Here is a 13,919-nt window from a genome sequence, read left to right as displayed (position 1 = left end):
TGGACATTGACACCTGTATAGCCATTGCACAGACAATGAAACCTGTCGATGGACATAGCATGAACATTGAAACCTGTCTTTGGACATAGCATGAACATTGAAACCTGTCTTTGGACATGACATGGACATTGAAACCTGTCGATGGACATTGCATGAAAATTGAAACCTGTCGATGGAAATAACATGAACATTGAAACCTGTCGATGGACATTGCATGAACATTGAAACCTGTCTATAGACAGTGCATGAACATTGAAACCTGTATATAGACATAGCATGAACATTGAAACCTGTCTTTGGACATGACATGGACATTGAAACCTGTATAGCCATTGCACAGACATTGAAACCTGTAGATGGACATAGCATGAACATTGAAACCTGTCTTTGGACATGACATGGACATTGAAACCTGTATAGACATTGCACAGACATTGAAACCTGTCGATGGACATAGCATGAACATTGAAACCTGTCTTTGGACATAGCATGAACATTGAAACCTGTCTTCGGACATAGCATGGACATTGAAACCTGTGGATGGACATGACATGGACATTGAAACCTGTCGATGGACATGATATGGACATTGAAACCTGTCGGAGGACATTGCATGAACATTGAAACCTGTCGATGGATGTAGCATGAACATTAAAACCTGTCGATGGACATAACAGGAACATTGAAATCTGTCTATGGACATTGAAACCTGTCAGAGGACATTGCATGAACATTGAAACCTGTCGATGGACGTAGCATGAACATTGAAACCTGTCGATGGACATAACAGGAACATTGAAACCTGTCTATGGACATTGAAACCTGTCGGAGGACATTGCATGAACATTGAAACCTGTCGATGGACGTAGCATAAACATTGAAACCTGTCGATGGACATAACAGGAACATTGAAACCTGTCTATGGACATTGCATGGATATTGAAACCTGTCTTTGGACATTACGTGAACATTGAAACCTGTCTATGGACATTGCATGAACATTGAATCCTGTCTATGGACATAGCATGAATATTGAAACCTGTCAATGGACATTGCATGAACATTGAAACCTGTCTATGGACATAGCATGAATATTGAAACCTGTCTATAGACATTGCATGAACATTGAAACCTGTCTATAGACATTGTATGAACATTGAAACCTGTCTATAGACATTGTATGAACATTGAAACCTGGTTATTGACATTACATGAACATTGAAACTTGTATTAAGCTTGTTTTCAAATGTTATTTTACGATAATTTCTCAAAATGTCACTTAATTTCTACATTTACATTTCCTCCAAATTGCAATGATACAAAAATATCTTGGTTCTACAAATCAATATGTCAAATGCACTTTTAGATAAATTCTTTGAACTGGTCCGGAAGCAATTGCATTATCATCAAATTATATTTGAACAAGCAAAAGGATAAAAACTTGGTTTAATGTGTATAAATTGAATAAGAGATTATTTTTACTTATTTTTAGCTCTTCTGGCCTTTGGTCCATCGACCGTTATGCGATTGTAATGTAGTATGTGCGTCCGTGCGTCTGTAAACAATTTCTTGTTAACGCGATACAGTCTTCAGTTTTGATTGTATCTCGATGAAACTTGTACAGTATTTAGATATCAATTAGAGCTTGGTTCCTTTCGAAAACCAGCCATATCTTCCTATGCATGCCTAGATTACGGGCCTTGAAAGTTTTAAATTAAAGAAATGCTATTTTTAGTTAACTTATTTTTAGCCATTCAGGTCTGCATGAGCGAATTCTATTTTTAGCCAAGTTTACATGTACATGTAAATTTAAGTCTAGGACTAAGGGAGAGAATTTGCTTTTTGTACTGCAGCTGATTTTGTGAATTACTCTGCCCTGTTTTTGTTGAAAGCCCAATTTTTTTAGCTCTAAGTGTCTGTAGTTTGCACATTCATCTTAACAAAATTTGTTGTGAATGTTTGTTCAAGTTATGCACCTGGGGTCATTACTGGCCGCACCCAGGGTTCACAGGTGTGGTAAAATTAAATTGGGATAGGTTTGAAATAAATTGGGATAGGTTTGAAAATCTTTTTGTGTGTTTTGCCTCCATCTCAGCACAGTTGCTTGTGAATGTTTGTTCAAATTGATCAATGTTGTCCTCGGGTGCCCTTGACTTTGACCTTTTTACCAACTTTTTTTTATTTTTTAAAACTACAGAAATTTCTGAGTACAGTTTTGAAAGCATTTTTTTTGTCAGAAGACTTTTACTTGGCACATATTAAAATAGTTCATGCAACTAATCTGCATACAATACCTTCTGGGCTCTGATGTTGAACGTGCAACGTTTTCAGGTAACGCAAACACAAAATGTGAACTTTATGTCTGTTGCCTTTTACCCATACATACATGCCCTGGATTAAAAATAACCACAAGAGCCATGCCAGTAGAGCATAGGCCCTTTTGGGCCTCTTGTTATCAAACATCACTGAATGCGTGCTTTAGATTCAATATTTGCTGTCATTGAAGTCGTCAATAGCCGTACTAGAATTCGCCAGTGCCCGTCATAGAAATCGCCAAATGTTGTACTGGAAGTCGCCAGTGTCCGTCATACAAGTCGCCAAATGTTGTACTGGAAGTCGCCAGTAGCTGTACTATAAGTCGCCAATAGTCGTACAAGAAGTCGCCAAATGTTGATATATAGTAAGCAATGATTTTTGGTCTACATTGCCCTATTTTGTTATTAACAAAAAGCAAATCTATAATGTACTAATGCACAACTGTAACTATTTACATTTGAGTAAATTGATGAATTGAAGGTAAATCATTAATTAGGATGTTTCTGTATTGGCCGTTGAAAATAAACCTTATCACTATAATGTTGACATGTTTCATCAATGCATTGTACATTCATGAATATAAGTACATTCAACAAACAGTACATACAAGTGCATCGCCACTCTAGTAAGAGTTATAAGAGACTATTACAATACAACTAAGGCACATATCAATACATCTTTATACAGATATGAGCAAAATACCCTTGCTAATCCCTTTTTAAAAGACAATAGAAACAAAATTCTAATAGTATAAAGTAGTACTGAATGCACAAATAAGAAATAGGAGTAAGATACGAAATCCACATATGATCAGATCAGCAATGTTAATGAAATTGGCTGTAAATATAAATTTCGCTGCTATTCTAAAGGCTGTTAAATTAATTTACATGGCTTGTATACTATATCTTTTACATTAAAACCCACCACGTTCACCTGCATCTGTGGCAATGTGGATGTTCTGTTTAAGTATATATATATATATATATATTATTTTTATATTTTTATTTTTATCCTCTTCGTGATAATTTGATTTATTTCATCTGATCGTTTTTCAGTTTCAGAAATGTTAAATGTTTGATCACATAAAACTGAAGACAATGATTGGATTCTATTATCAGTTGTTAATTTACTTTTAACATCGCCCACAATACATATGTTCCCACTTTACATAACTTTCCTATGAGACAATCGTGATCGATGTGGCGATCCGTTCTGTAGTGAAGTTATAACGCAGTAAAATTGTCTATATTGTGTTAGTTTGTGTTGTAGAGAAGGAACCATGACGTGCATCTCGTTTGCATTGGTTCTGACCCTGATGTGCTCCTTCATCCCTCCGTGGAGTGCCGAATTTCAACTTAACATTCCGAAGGCGATTTCCTTAGAGAAATTTGATAGCTTCGTAAGTGTTTAATATATTTATACATTCTGTTTACAAGCAAGAATAATTGGAAGTAAACTATTTCAATATATCATATGACTTAGGCAATTGTTATTCTATTTCAAATTAAAGATATCAGTAAATTATCTGGATGCTGTCCAGTTAACGAAAATACATTACTATAAAATTGGCATCTTGATGCCAGTTTTATAGTGGAATCACAGATTGTATAGTGGTATCACAGCACTAGTATTTTGGGTGTGAACATTGCTAGTGGATATGAGGACCAAGGCAGCATTTATGTTTTATGGTAGGCAGATCGGTTGATGGTCCGATGACTATCCGATATTAACGTAAAGTTCCTGTATGTGCTGGTACAAGACAAATCAATATGTAACGAATGTATTTGTTCAAAAATCTGCGGCTATTTTGAGTGCTTTTGTTTGTACAGACAAGATAACATGGGACCAAGATCTTCAAGATAACGTACGGATATATATTGGACCTATATAGATCCACCCAGCTGGTACATGTCGGACCAGAATCTTTTTATATATATATATATATATATATATATATATATATATATATATATATATATATTTCGTCTGAAAAACGGCTTCCCGTTGCGTGGTTTGCTAAGCTACCCGTCACAAGCGTTGCGTGGGTTACTAAGCTATCCGTCACAAGCGTTGCGTGGGTTGCTAAGCTATCCGTCACAAGCGTTGCGTGGGTTGCTAAGCTATCCGTCACAAGCGTTGCGTGGGTTGCTAAGCTATCCGTCACAAGCGTTGCGTGGGTTGCTAAGCTATCCGTCACACGCGTTGCGTGGGTTGCTAAGCTATCCGTCACAAGCGTTTCGTGGGTTGCTAAGCTATCCGTCTGGGAACGGTCGCTCAAAGTCAAACACATGTCGAAAAAAACAGCCTGCAAAGGACCACCGTATCACATTTCGTGCTATTAGTGACAGAGTTGATTGAAGTGCTGGGACTGTTTACTATATCATTTAAAATGAACTTAATATGAGAAGGTTGTGTTGAAGATGGATCCCAGAAATGCTTTCGGATATTCAAAAGAAACAGAGTCTTGTGAGCGTTTTCTGTGGTGATTTAAGAGAAAATGAAAGGCGATTTTCAGGCGCATAATTACCGTTGACGAGACTTAGATTAGTATATACGAGCCACAAAAGAACCCCAACTTTATGGAAAACACCATATATCCATCGAAAAGTTCAAAATAAGTCCGCCTTCAAAGAAGCAGATGTTCATCGCGTTCTTTGACACCAACGCAGTGATCTTGAGCCAGGCAGTACTAAAACGGCAAATAGTGAGAGCGCAGTAGTACTCAAGGGTAAATTAATTTATTTCAAGCATTTATTTCTAAATCTTTATGGTGTTTATGAATTGAATATGTTGTATATTAGAGATTTATACGTACCAAATTAAAAAATTACTGGACTTAATTTATTCACAGGTCCTATATCTTGATTTCATTAGGGCGATGCGGAAGAAGCGAGCCTCGGAACTGACGACAGCTTTTGTATCACAACAAAGCAACTCAGGAAATGATCGCCAATCATTTAAAGTTGAGAGCACCCTCCGTACAACCCTGATTAAGCATCATGCTATTTCTTCCTCTTTCCTACGCTAGAGTGATTCCTGAGAAAACAGCCATTTGATGAAATTGACTAAAGTGCATAGTTCAGTTCAGCCGGCGATCTTCCTTTCCAACTGACTCATAACTCGAATACTATACATCGGTGCATAGTCCAATGGATGGTATTATGAAAAAAGACCGATTAGTAACACACTGTTTAAAAATGCTGTTTTGGACATGACGTCAATGACTTTTGGCCGCATACCTAACACTGCTGTTTAAAACAAATATGAAAATTGTCAATTTGGCAATTTTTGTTATGGATTTTTATGTAATGAATACTTCAAAATAATATCAGTAAACGCAATCTTCATGAAAATGCGATTAGAAGTAAAGAAAGAGCTCTTTTCATGAACATGAGATTTGAAGTACAAAAAGAGCTCTTTTCCGCGAACCTTTTTAACACCCCTCGTAATTGAACGTTCGTATTGAAGACTGACTAGTGGAGAAGAATGATATTGAAAGATTGAAAGATGAATGCAATTAACTACGTACGTGTCTACATTGTGCAATTAAAATTAGAAATTATTTGACTAACACCTAGGTAAAAATACGGCATTGTTTCACGTCCAAAATAATCACTGTGTGGGAATGGACACCGGATATAGCTAAAAAATGATCAATCGATAAGCGTTTTCTTTTGACAAATGGTCAGTTTTCTATCATTTTTTTGTATTTTACGTTGATATATTTAACAAAATCGAAGAGTTTTGAATTACTTGATACTGTGCAATATACGACTATGATGAAAATATGTCTCCTCTTTTGTATAATAGCCCAATTCACTCCGAAAGTTGCATGATCGCTCACAAATGTTAATTTATGTGGTACGATTTCAAACATAAATCAACACATTGAAAATAAGAATAAAAAACTGAATCGAGCGATTTCATTGTAATTACATAATCTAGTAATGTGTAAAATATCAATATGATATATTTTGTTGTTACGGAGATATTCATACCTGATGGCTTGGCAGTGTACTGGGGATAGATGAAGCAAATAAATAACTGCACAGGGGATAGCTATTAAGTGGACTGAGGATAGTAACGTTGTATTTAGAATAACGAGACTATGATAATGATTACGGCTATTTATCTATACGCGAGCTCGAGGGAAATTGTTCGATGTTGTCCATATCGAGGGATGAGAGCAAAAACATGTTGTTGTTGTTTTTTTGGTATCTGTATGCACTGTTTCATTCATACATATTAGTTAACCATGATGTGTTTTTCACAAGCATCAATACCTAAATATTTTAAATACGCCGGTAATCTGATTTATTGAGTAACACAAAACATGTGGCCGTATAATTTTTGTGGTGTTTGCATTTCATATATATAGTGTTGCTTTGTAAATCAAGTAGGTACGTTTTTGCACACATCAAGTCACCAGTAGGGAATGAGATATTGTGATCAAATTTGGAACACGTAAAGCTTTTTTCTTAGCTTGGGTCGATTTTGGTATTACTTAGAACAGAATAATGGTCTCTGTTCGTTCATTTCAGTGAGAAAGAATGTATTGTGACCAACCCTGATATTATGCAGCGTGCATATACGTTCATTTAGGAGAGCATGGATCAAACTCATTGTTAACTAAAGTTTGCTCAATAATTTCTTATCAAATTGTACTCTCACTTTTTGCAGATTATTTGAAAGGTCGAAATGGACATATACATGTATATTATATATTAACAGTATCACTATCAATTTTTGTCCCATTTTATATGTTATCACCAGGACACAAATTTCTCAACTTTGAAACTATCCCCAGTACATAATACGGCTATCCCCAATACAGTACTGAGAACATTTCTAAGGGCATTTCTTTAACAGTTTAAAAGTTACATTGCCATATCTCACAATAAAAATAATTGAGCTTATGCTAGTGAAATCCTTCGATTCATATTTTTTATTTATTCGATATATTTCCTAAAAATAACAATACTTGTCGAAATTTTGTAAGTTTTGAGGGGATCAGCTCAGATTTGAAGAAACATTTTACGAAGTCTGCTAAATCGTAAGCACTTTAAAGTATACCATAGGCCAAATTAAGCATTCAGCTATTAATTCGAACACTTCATTTGTGGATACGGTAGATATGCGTTTACACAGCAAGATCTTACCTCTGGTTAAGAAAAACAACTGCATAATTGTCTGTTTACTTATCATTTTTTGAGCTATATCCGGTGTCCGTTCCCACACAGTGATAATTATGTATAAAACATATATAAGGATAAATGGTTTCAAATATTTATTAATACCCTCCACATTGTTTTTGTGTGTATTATTGAATGTTTGTTTTATATTACTGAATGTATTATATGTATATGTATGTGTATGCTTGTGTGTATGTACACCTATGTGATTGTTTGTAATACGAGAGACTATGTAGTCTAAATCCAATAGGCTTTCAATGTACTTTTTATTGTGTTCTTATCAATTTATGTTTGTTTTTATGTATTTTATATGTTTTATACTGATGTATATTTACTGAAAATATGTCTTTTATTAAATAAAACAGTTAAAATAAAACTTCTGGAGCTTTAAAAACTTAAGAAACAACAAAATGTTTTATGAAAGGATTTCCAGAGAATAAAACTTTAAACATTAAGGATATTTGGTGACAAAAACGAACGTTAATCATCAGGAATACAACACGGGTATGATATAAATATCGATGAGCTCCATGCAAAAAACATCGCCAAAATAAAATCCTTCTTAAACACATGGAAAGCTCATAACTTCACGTGTCAAGGCTGTAATATTTCTTCAAACACTTTTCGAACCTGGAAAACTGGAATATGATAGGTAAAATCTAGTTCTTTTCTTTGGTTAAAATATTTGACGCGAATTCTTTCTTTGTCACTGCTCTTCAATTGTCTGACTTACATGGCCAAAAGACATTGTAATATAAAAATGAAATCAATAACTTGGTAAAATTTATTCCGGTTATGTACCAACATAACCTCGTGCAAAGTATCTGCATATAAGTATAGTATAGACAACGAGTCTCTTGTGCAATAACCAGCCTTATCACTAGTCACTCAATAGTTAACGCCGTTTGATTATGAAAATGACCTTAAATTTGTGTTGTCCGATCAATAACTCAAGAAGCCTTCGTTCAATCATAACCAAATTTGTTCAGAATGTGTATGGCATAATATCTAGGACATGTTTGATAACTTAAGAGATATTTTCTTTTAATTATATAATTTACCTAAAATATGTACTTTACGATCAATGACTTTGGGAGCATTTGTCCAACAATCACCAAATCTGGTCATAATGTGTATCTGCGGTACATCTCGGTCTGTTTGAAAATCAGTCACGTTGCCTCCGACACTCGAAAGTAATAAATATTGCCCATAAATGCATTATAAGATAAATAGATAAAGATATAACAGTCAAAATTGATGTTTGTTATACATGTGTATGTTTGATTTTGCATAAGAGTGTTATTCTAACAATCAAGAAGTGCCACTTATATGTTATAGTTCATTTTAACTATAACAGAGTACAGGCAGCATTCGGAACTCCTCGGCCATTTTTTCAAAAAACAACCTCGGATGTATGCCGGTATATCTGTTGAAGTAGTCCGTATTTTTTTGAATAAAAGCATTAATTAAATGCAGTGTTTAAGAGTTGTATTCATTGCTCTCAGTTTAAATTGATTGCCAGTGATGTGTATTATTGCAAACATAATTACGATTCCCAAGAGTTAAGTCATACATTTTAACTACTAAATAAGATTACTACGCGATCTATTTGCAGCGGACTTAAACGTACCACTTTTTAAGTATGTAAACCGTCCATATACATCCGAGGTTGTTTTTGAAAAAATGGCCGAGGAGCTCCGAATGTACAGGCAGAAGATTAGATTTCTGCAAATACACCTTCTTCGTGAGATTGTTTTAACTCTATGTACCGTTACGACGCTGTTGGACATATTGTTACTGGAGATTTTAAGTTTATTAAAAAAATAGTCTCCTAAGAAAACTGATAAATAAAGGTCCTAAATACCGGATAGGATCTGAAATTAATTTCAAATACATGTACATACGAATTGACAGAAATATTGTTCAAGTTGGTGTAACTAATTGCCTTGATGACGTGGATGAATTAAATGTCTTTCCTAAAAGATACCAAAACTGAAATTTTAACAGTACTCCATTAGCCCCCCCCCCCCTCTATTTCTATATCTCCAAAAGTAATTATGGAGATCAAATCCCTACATAACAAATAGTCTTCGTTCCAGCTAAAGTTTGAAGTTTCACGTTTATATTATGCAAATACTATCATTGATGAGTTACAATCTTCTAGAACTTGCAATCCTAGCCTACTGGATGATTTTTTTTATTAAAAGTCATATTGATTCTTATGTTCAATTTCAATTGTGTTGAATGATGATCAAAAAAACATCCCAACAATACACTGGTTGCCTAAATTGCATAAAAACGTATAAATCACGATTTAAAGTTATTTTTATTTCTTATTCTACTAAACAGGTTTCGATTTTACTTACATCCTGCTTTACTGCGATTAAAATGCATGTGAAAAAATGGTAATAAAGTTTATGAGAACTCTAGAATTAATCTGTTTTGGTCCATCAATAAGTCTATAGAAGTAGTTAATAATATTGAAAGTAGACGATATAAGGCCTCTAAGCTTAATACTAATGACCTTTCAACGCTGTAAACATTTATTCCACAGTCTTTAGTTACAACCAAATTGACTCCTCTTATCGAAAGTACATTTGCTATGGAGATCAAAGCACTGAAAGAGCTGGAGACGTTACTGCTTAAAGCTGGCAGCAGGGGAGATACACCTGGTTGTATGAATGTCAGACGTGTGGCAAGTTGAGATTGAATCAGACCGTACAACACTCCTAGTCTGGTATTTTTTTGTAGAAGAAAGTTTCAGGATTGTGAATTCAGGACCTGAGCTATGATTTAAAAAGAGCAGGGTGCTAGGTCAGACAGTGATCTTTTGATGTGAATTGAAAGAGCGCTATCGCCTAATGGGGCATTTGCAAGGGTCAATGTTCAAAATATATTGTGCATGTGTTGTAACTACTCTCAATACCAATACAAATGGTAATGGTTGCTTTTATCTCAAATAAGTATCACAATAATATATCATTCTGTATTATTTTTAAACTTTTTTTAAATCGACATTTGGACATCAAATATAGTTTATAATTATTGATGGAAGCTCTTTCTAACAAAACGGCACAGTGGGAAATAGTAATACTGCAGCAAGGAGTCGGAAAAGGGAATCAGGTCACTAACTTCTGCTTTTTAGGCCTAGCTTAAGCACGGCAATGTTAAAAATTTGGGTAACAACTTATAGGATATGATCACAACTTTTTTGGTTTTGGTAAGAAGGAAACCATAAAACATGAACACTGAAATGCATACGGATATTAATTTTATTGATAGGTTGTAAATGTGTTTAATGAATTTCAAAGGAAGAATGTATTACAAAATAGATTTAAACAATTAAATGTTGAATATTATTTATAAATGGCAGCTTATATAAGATTATAGCAAGTTTCAAGTTTTATTAGCAATATCGGCAACACAAGAGCCTTTGGCCATGAACAAGTAACATAAAACATTTTAAGTGAGATGCACACAAAATACAAAGATTTAAACAGTACATACACCAATTTTATATGTTCTTATACAACAATATACTTGAAGGTACTAAACTAAGAAGCAACTGCATCAATGGAGGCAGATCGCCTCAACATAGCATGGTATATGAATTTAGCCACACGTCTTAAAGTTATACTATCATTTGATGACATTATCTTGACAAATTTATTCAATGTATTCCATGATCCTGAAATATTATATTGTATACGTATGTCGGAGTAAAAGGACAGCATAGTATAAAGTGGTATTCAGATTCAACCATACTTGTATTACAAAGTTTGCATTTACGATTTATACGTGATATATTATTATATCTTCCAACCTCGATTTCAAGAGAGTGTGAACACAATCGTAGTCTGGATAATGCAATTCTATATTTATCGTTCATATTAATTTCAAGATATTTTTCGAATTTAAAATCTTTCTTAAATTGTTTAAAATAGTCTAACTTGGGTTGCGAATTAATAGTATCAGACCAGTGTTGTACAAACTAATCAAAGAGACGTTGCCTTAAAGAAACAATGCACAATTTATCAATATGAATAGCTATTGGAGGTTCTTCATTAGCTGTATTAGTTAAAATGCTGACAGTGGTGTATGCATATAATGTTGTTATCGTAGCTGGTTACATTTACATATCAACAGTCAACCACACCTTTCATAGACCAATGCCATAACACCAGCAGTTCAATTTCAGAAAAAAACAACAAAAGAACAAGGTAAATGAAAAGGAAAGTTCTTTTTTTGCGTTTTTATAGTTAGTCTATGATTAAAAGTTATAATGCAGTATTTTATTTCATAATCTAAACAGGTCTGAAATTGAGCCCAATTAACATTTCAAATAAAGTACATCTTTATTTGTCCATAATTATCAATATCATACTAGGGTTTATTAGATCAATTGGGGATGAACCAAAAGTCATACATTCAAGGGACTTGAGACACCAGATGGTACCAAAATCAGCAAATTAAAATTTTCCTCAAAACAAGACTGAAATTATGAATAAGGGCTAGTATGAGGTCAAAAATGCAATATTTTAAATGAAAAAATAAATATTTCTATCCCTGTCCCAGCTGTGTGTATACACTAAAGAATAGCATGTGAGGGTCCTGTGATTTTTACAGGACACACTCAGAAGCTATTTTTTTTTAAATAACTGGGATTTACTCGGTCCAAAAACTCAATTAAAATGTACACAAAGATATAAATTCCATTAAAGTTTTGGACATTTTTTTTTCATCTTGCAATGGTATCATCTGGTGTCTAGTCCCTTGAAACGTATTCCAACCATGCCTGAATGACAGAAATGCAAGGTAAAGCTTAAGGAAAGAATGGTGCAATATGAAGGCAATATCAAAGGATGGATTTCTTTTAAAAGAACTGAAAAATAGTTACAATTAACCAGTCTGTAGTGTTATATGTATCTTTAATTAACTACTTTGGCAAAATGATAATGTACAGTATATTGGGCTTATCAAAATAACCCATGTTCTAATAGCAACAACATCAAAAATACTATAAAATCTGAGGCAAAGCGAAGGTAATGCAATTCATGGAAGATGCCGCAGCTGACAATTATCAAATAACAAGAATGACAGGAAGAGTATATCCATTGTCACACTCTTTTGAGTAGCATTTGTCATTATTTACAATTCAACAAGAAGAAATTTACATGAAATGAGATTAGCACTAAATCATGAGTGAAGTAATAATGTGAAAACAATGAATCTAAATGATACACATGAAAACGCTATAACATTGTGGCAGAAAAAACATGCAATGAGTGAAAATAATTACAATATGTCAAAAATCTATGTGTCTCATACAAAGCAATGCATACAAGCACTTACATGTATGTTGAACTAATTTAAGTATATTTACTAAGATTTATACAGCAAGTTCCTTAGGATTTGAAGTGATTATTTTTAGTTTGTAGAAGTAATGAAATTTAATTAACTATCATTTATTGTAGAAGTAATGAAATTTAATTAACTATCATTTATTTATAGGTTAAGCAGTGCATTTGGTTGGGGGAAAATCCCATATGTTTTACTTTATTATCATTTATTTTTTAAGGCTGTGTACTGCAAAAAAGTTTGTCCAAAAATAATTTCATAGCCGTTGAGGAATGTTTGGAATATGTTTCCATTAGAGCATTAGGTTATTGTTATTTTAATTAATTATCAATTTGGATGACATTTCTAGGCAGCCATGAAGAAGAGGCTGTTTTTAACAGTGATCAGACTTCAAGCTTAGAAAGAAATGTTAATGAAAAATATATAGACAATTGAGAGCAGAATTGTCAAAAGGCTTATTGCTGAGTTGTTATAGGAAATGAGACATTGACTGCCTTGTATATCATGAAGTGTACTAACTAAGTGATATAAAAATGATCATAGACAACAGTGGTAGAAATAAATAAAAACAAATTCATCTAGATCGATTATCAATTATTGACACTGGTATGGCAACATAAATGAAAGTATGTGAAAGTATGTGAACATCAATACAGAGTGAAAAATCGCATCTTAATAAAATCATAGTTGACATCAATTACAATATTTATGCATTGAGCACTGATAAGACACAAGTAATAAATGCAATAAATTTGGCACTGTCTGTACATACTGGTGATACCAAGTTGCCGCAGAATTTATAACACAGGAGTTTATCATTCTTCATTAATCACTGGAGACAGCATGATTGCGTTTCAGACCTTTCTAGTAATGTTTGAATATGAGGAAATGGTAGTAGAAGAAGTATATTGTTCAAGATGATGGTCCAGGTACACAAATAGTTTGTGCTAATGAAGGAAGTTGGTGTAATTTCAATCTGTTTAGTTACATGTTATCCTGACAAATAAGTGGCATAAGAACTGAATTGTTTAAAATAAAAGTGAAGATTTCCTT

The 13,919-nt window shown here is 33.7% G+C and overlaps 1 protein-coding gene and 1 long non-coding RNA gene across 2 annotated transcripts in view; both read left to right on the top strand.

The window, feature by feature from the left end:
* The first annotated feature begins 3,518 nt into the window (after positions 1 to 3,518).
* The window catches only part of LOC128231798 (uncharacterized), a 43,104-nt gene continuing 32,703 nt past the window's right edge, over positions 3,519 to 13,919 (top strand). The window contains exon 1 of the mRNA XM_052944997.1: positions 3,519 to 3,715. Within this exon, the coding sequence (XP_052800957.1) occupies positions 3,596 to 3,715 (120 nt within the window). The 5' untranslated portion in view covers positions 3,519 to 3,595. The remainder of the gene's footprint in view (positions 3,716 to 13,919) is intronic.
* LOC128231802 (uncharacterized) lies at positions 4,476 to 7,755 on the top strand. Its single transcript, XR_008260442.1, has 2 exons — positions 4,476 to 5,044; positions 5,168 to 7,755. It is a non-coding gene; the product is annotated as an uncharacterized LOC128231802 (long non-coding RNA).

This window comes from Mya arenaria, chromosome 4, assembly GCF_026914265.1.
Source record: "Mya arenaria isolate MELC-2E11 chromosome 4, ASM2691426v1".
In the NCBI taxonomy this organism is placed as follows: Eukaryota; Metazoa; Mollusca; class Bivalvia; order Myida; family Myidae; genus Mya; species Mya arenaria.
This window is presented reverse-complemented; position numbering and strand designations above follow the sequence as displayed.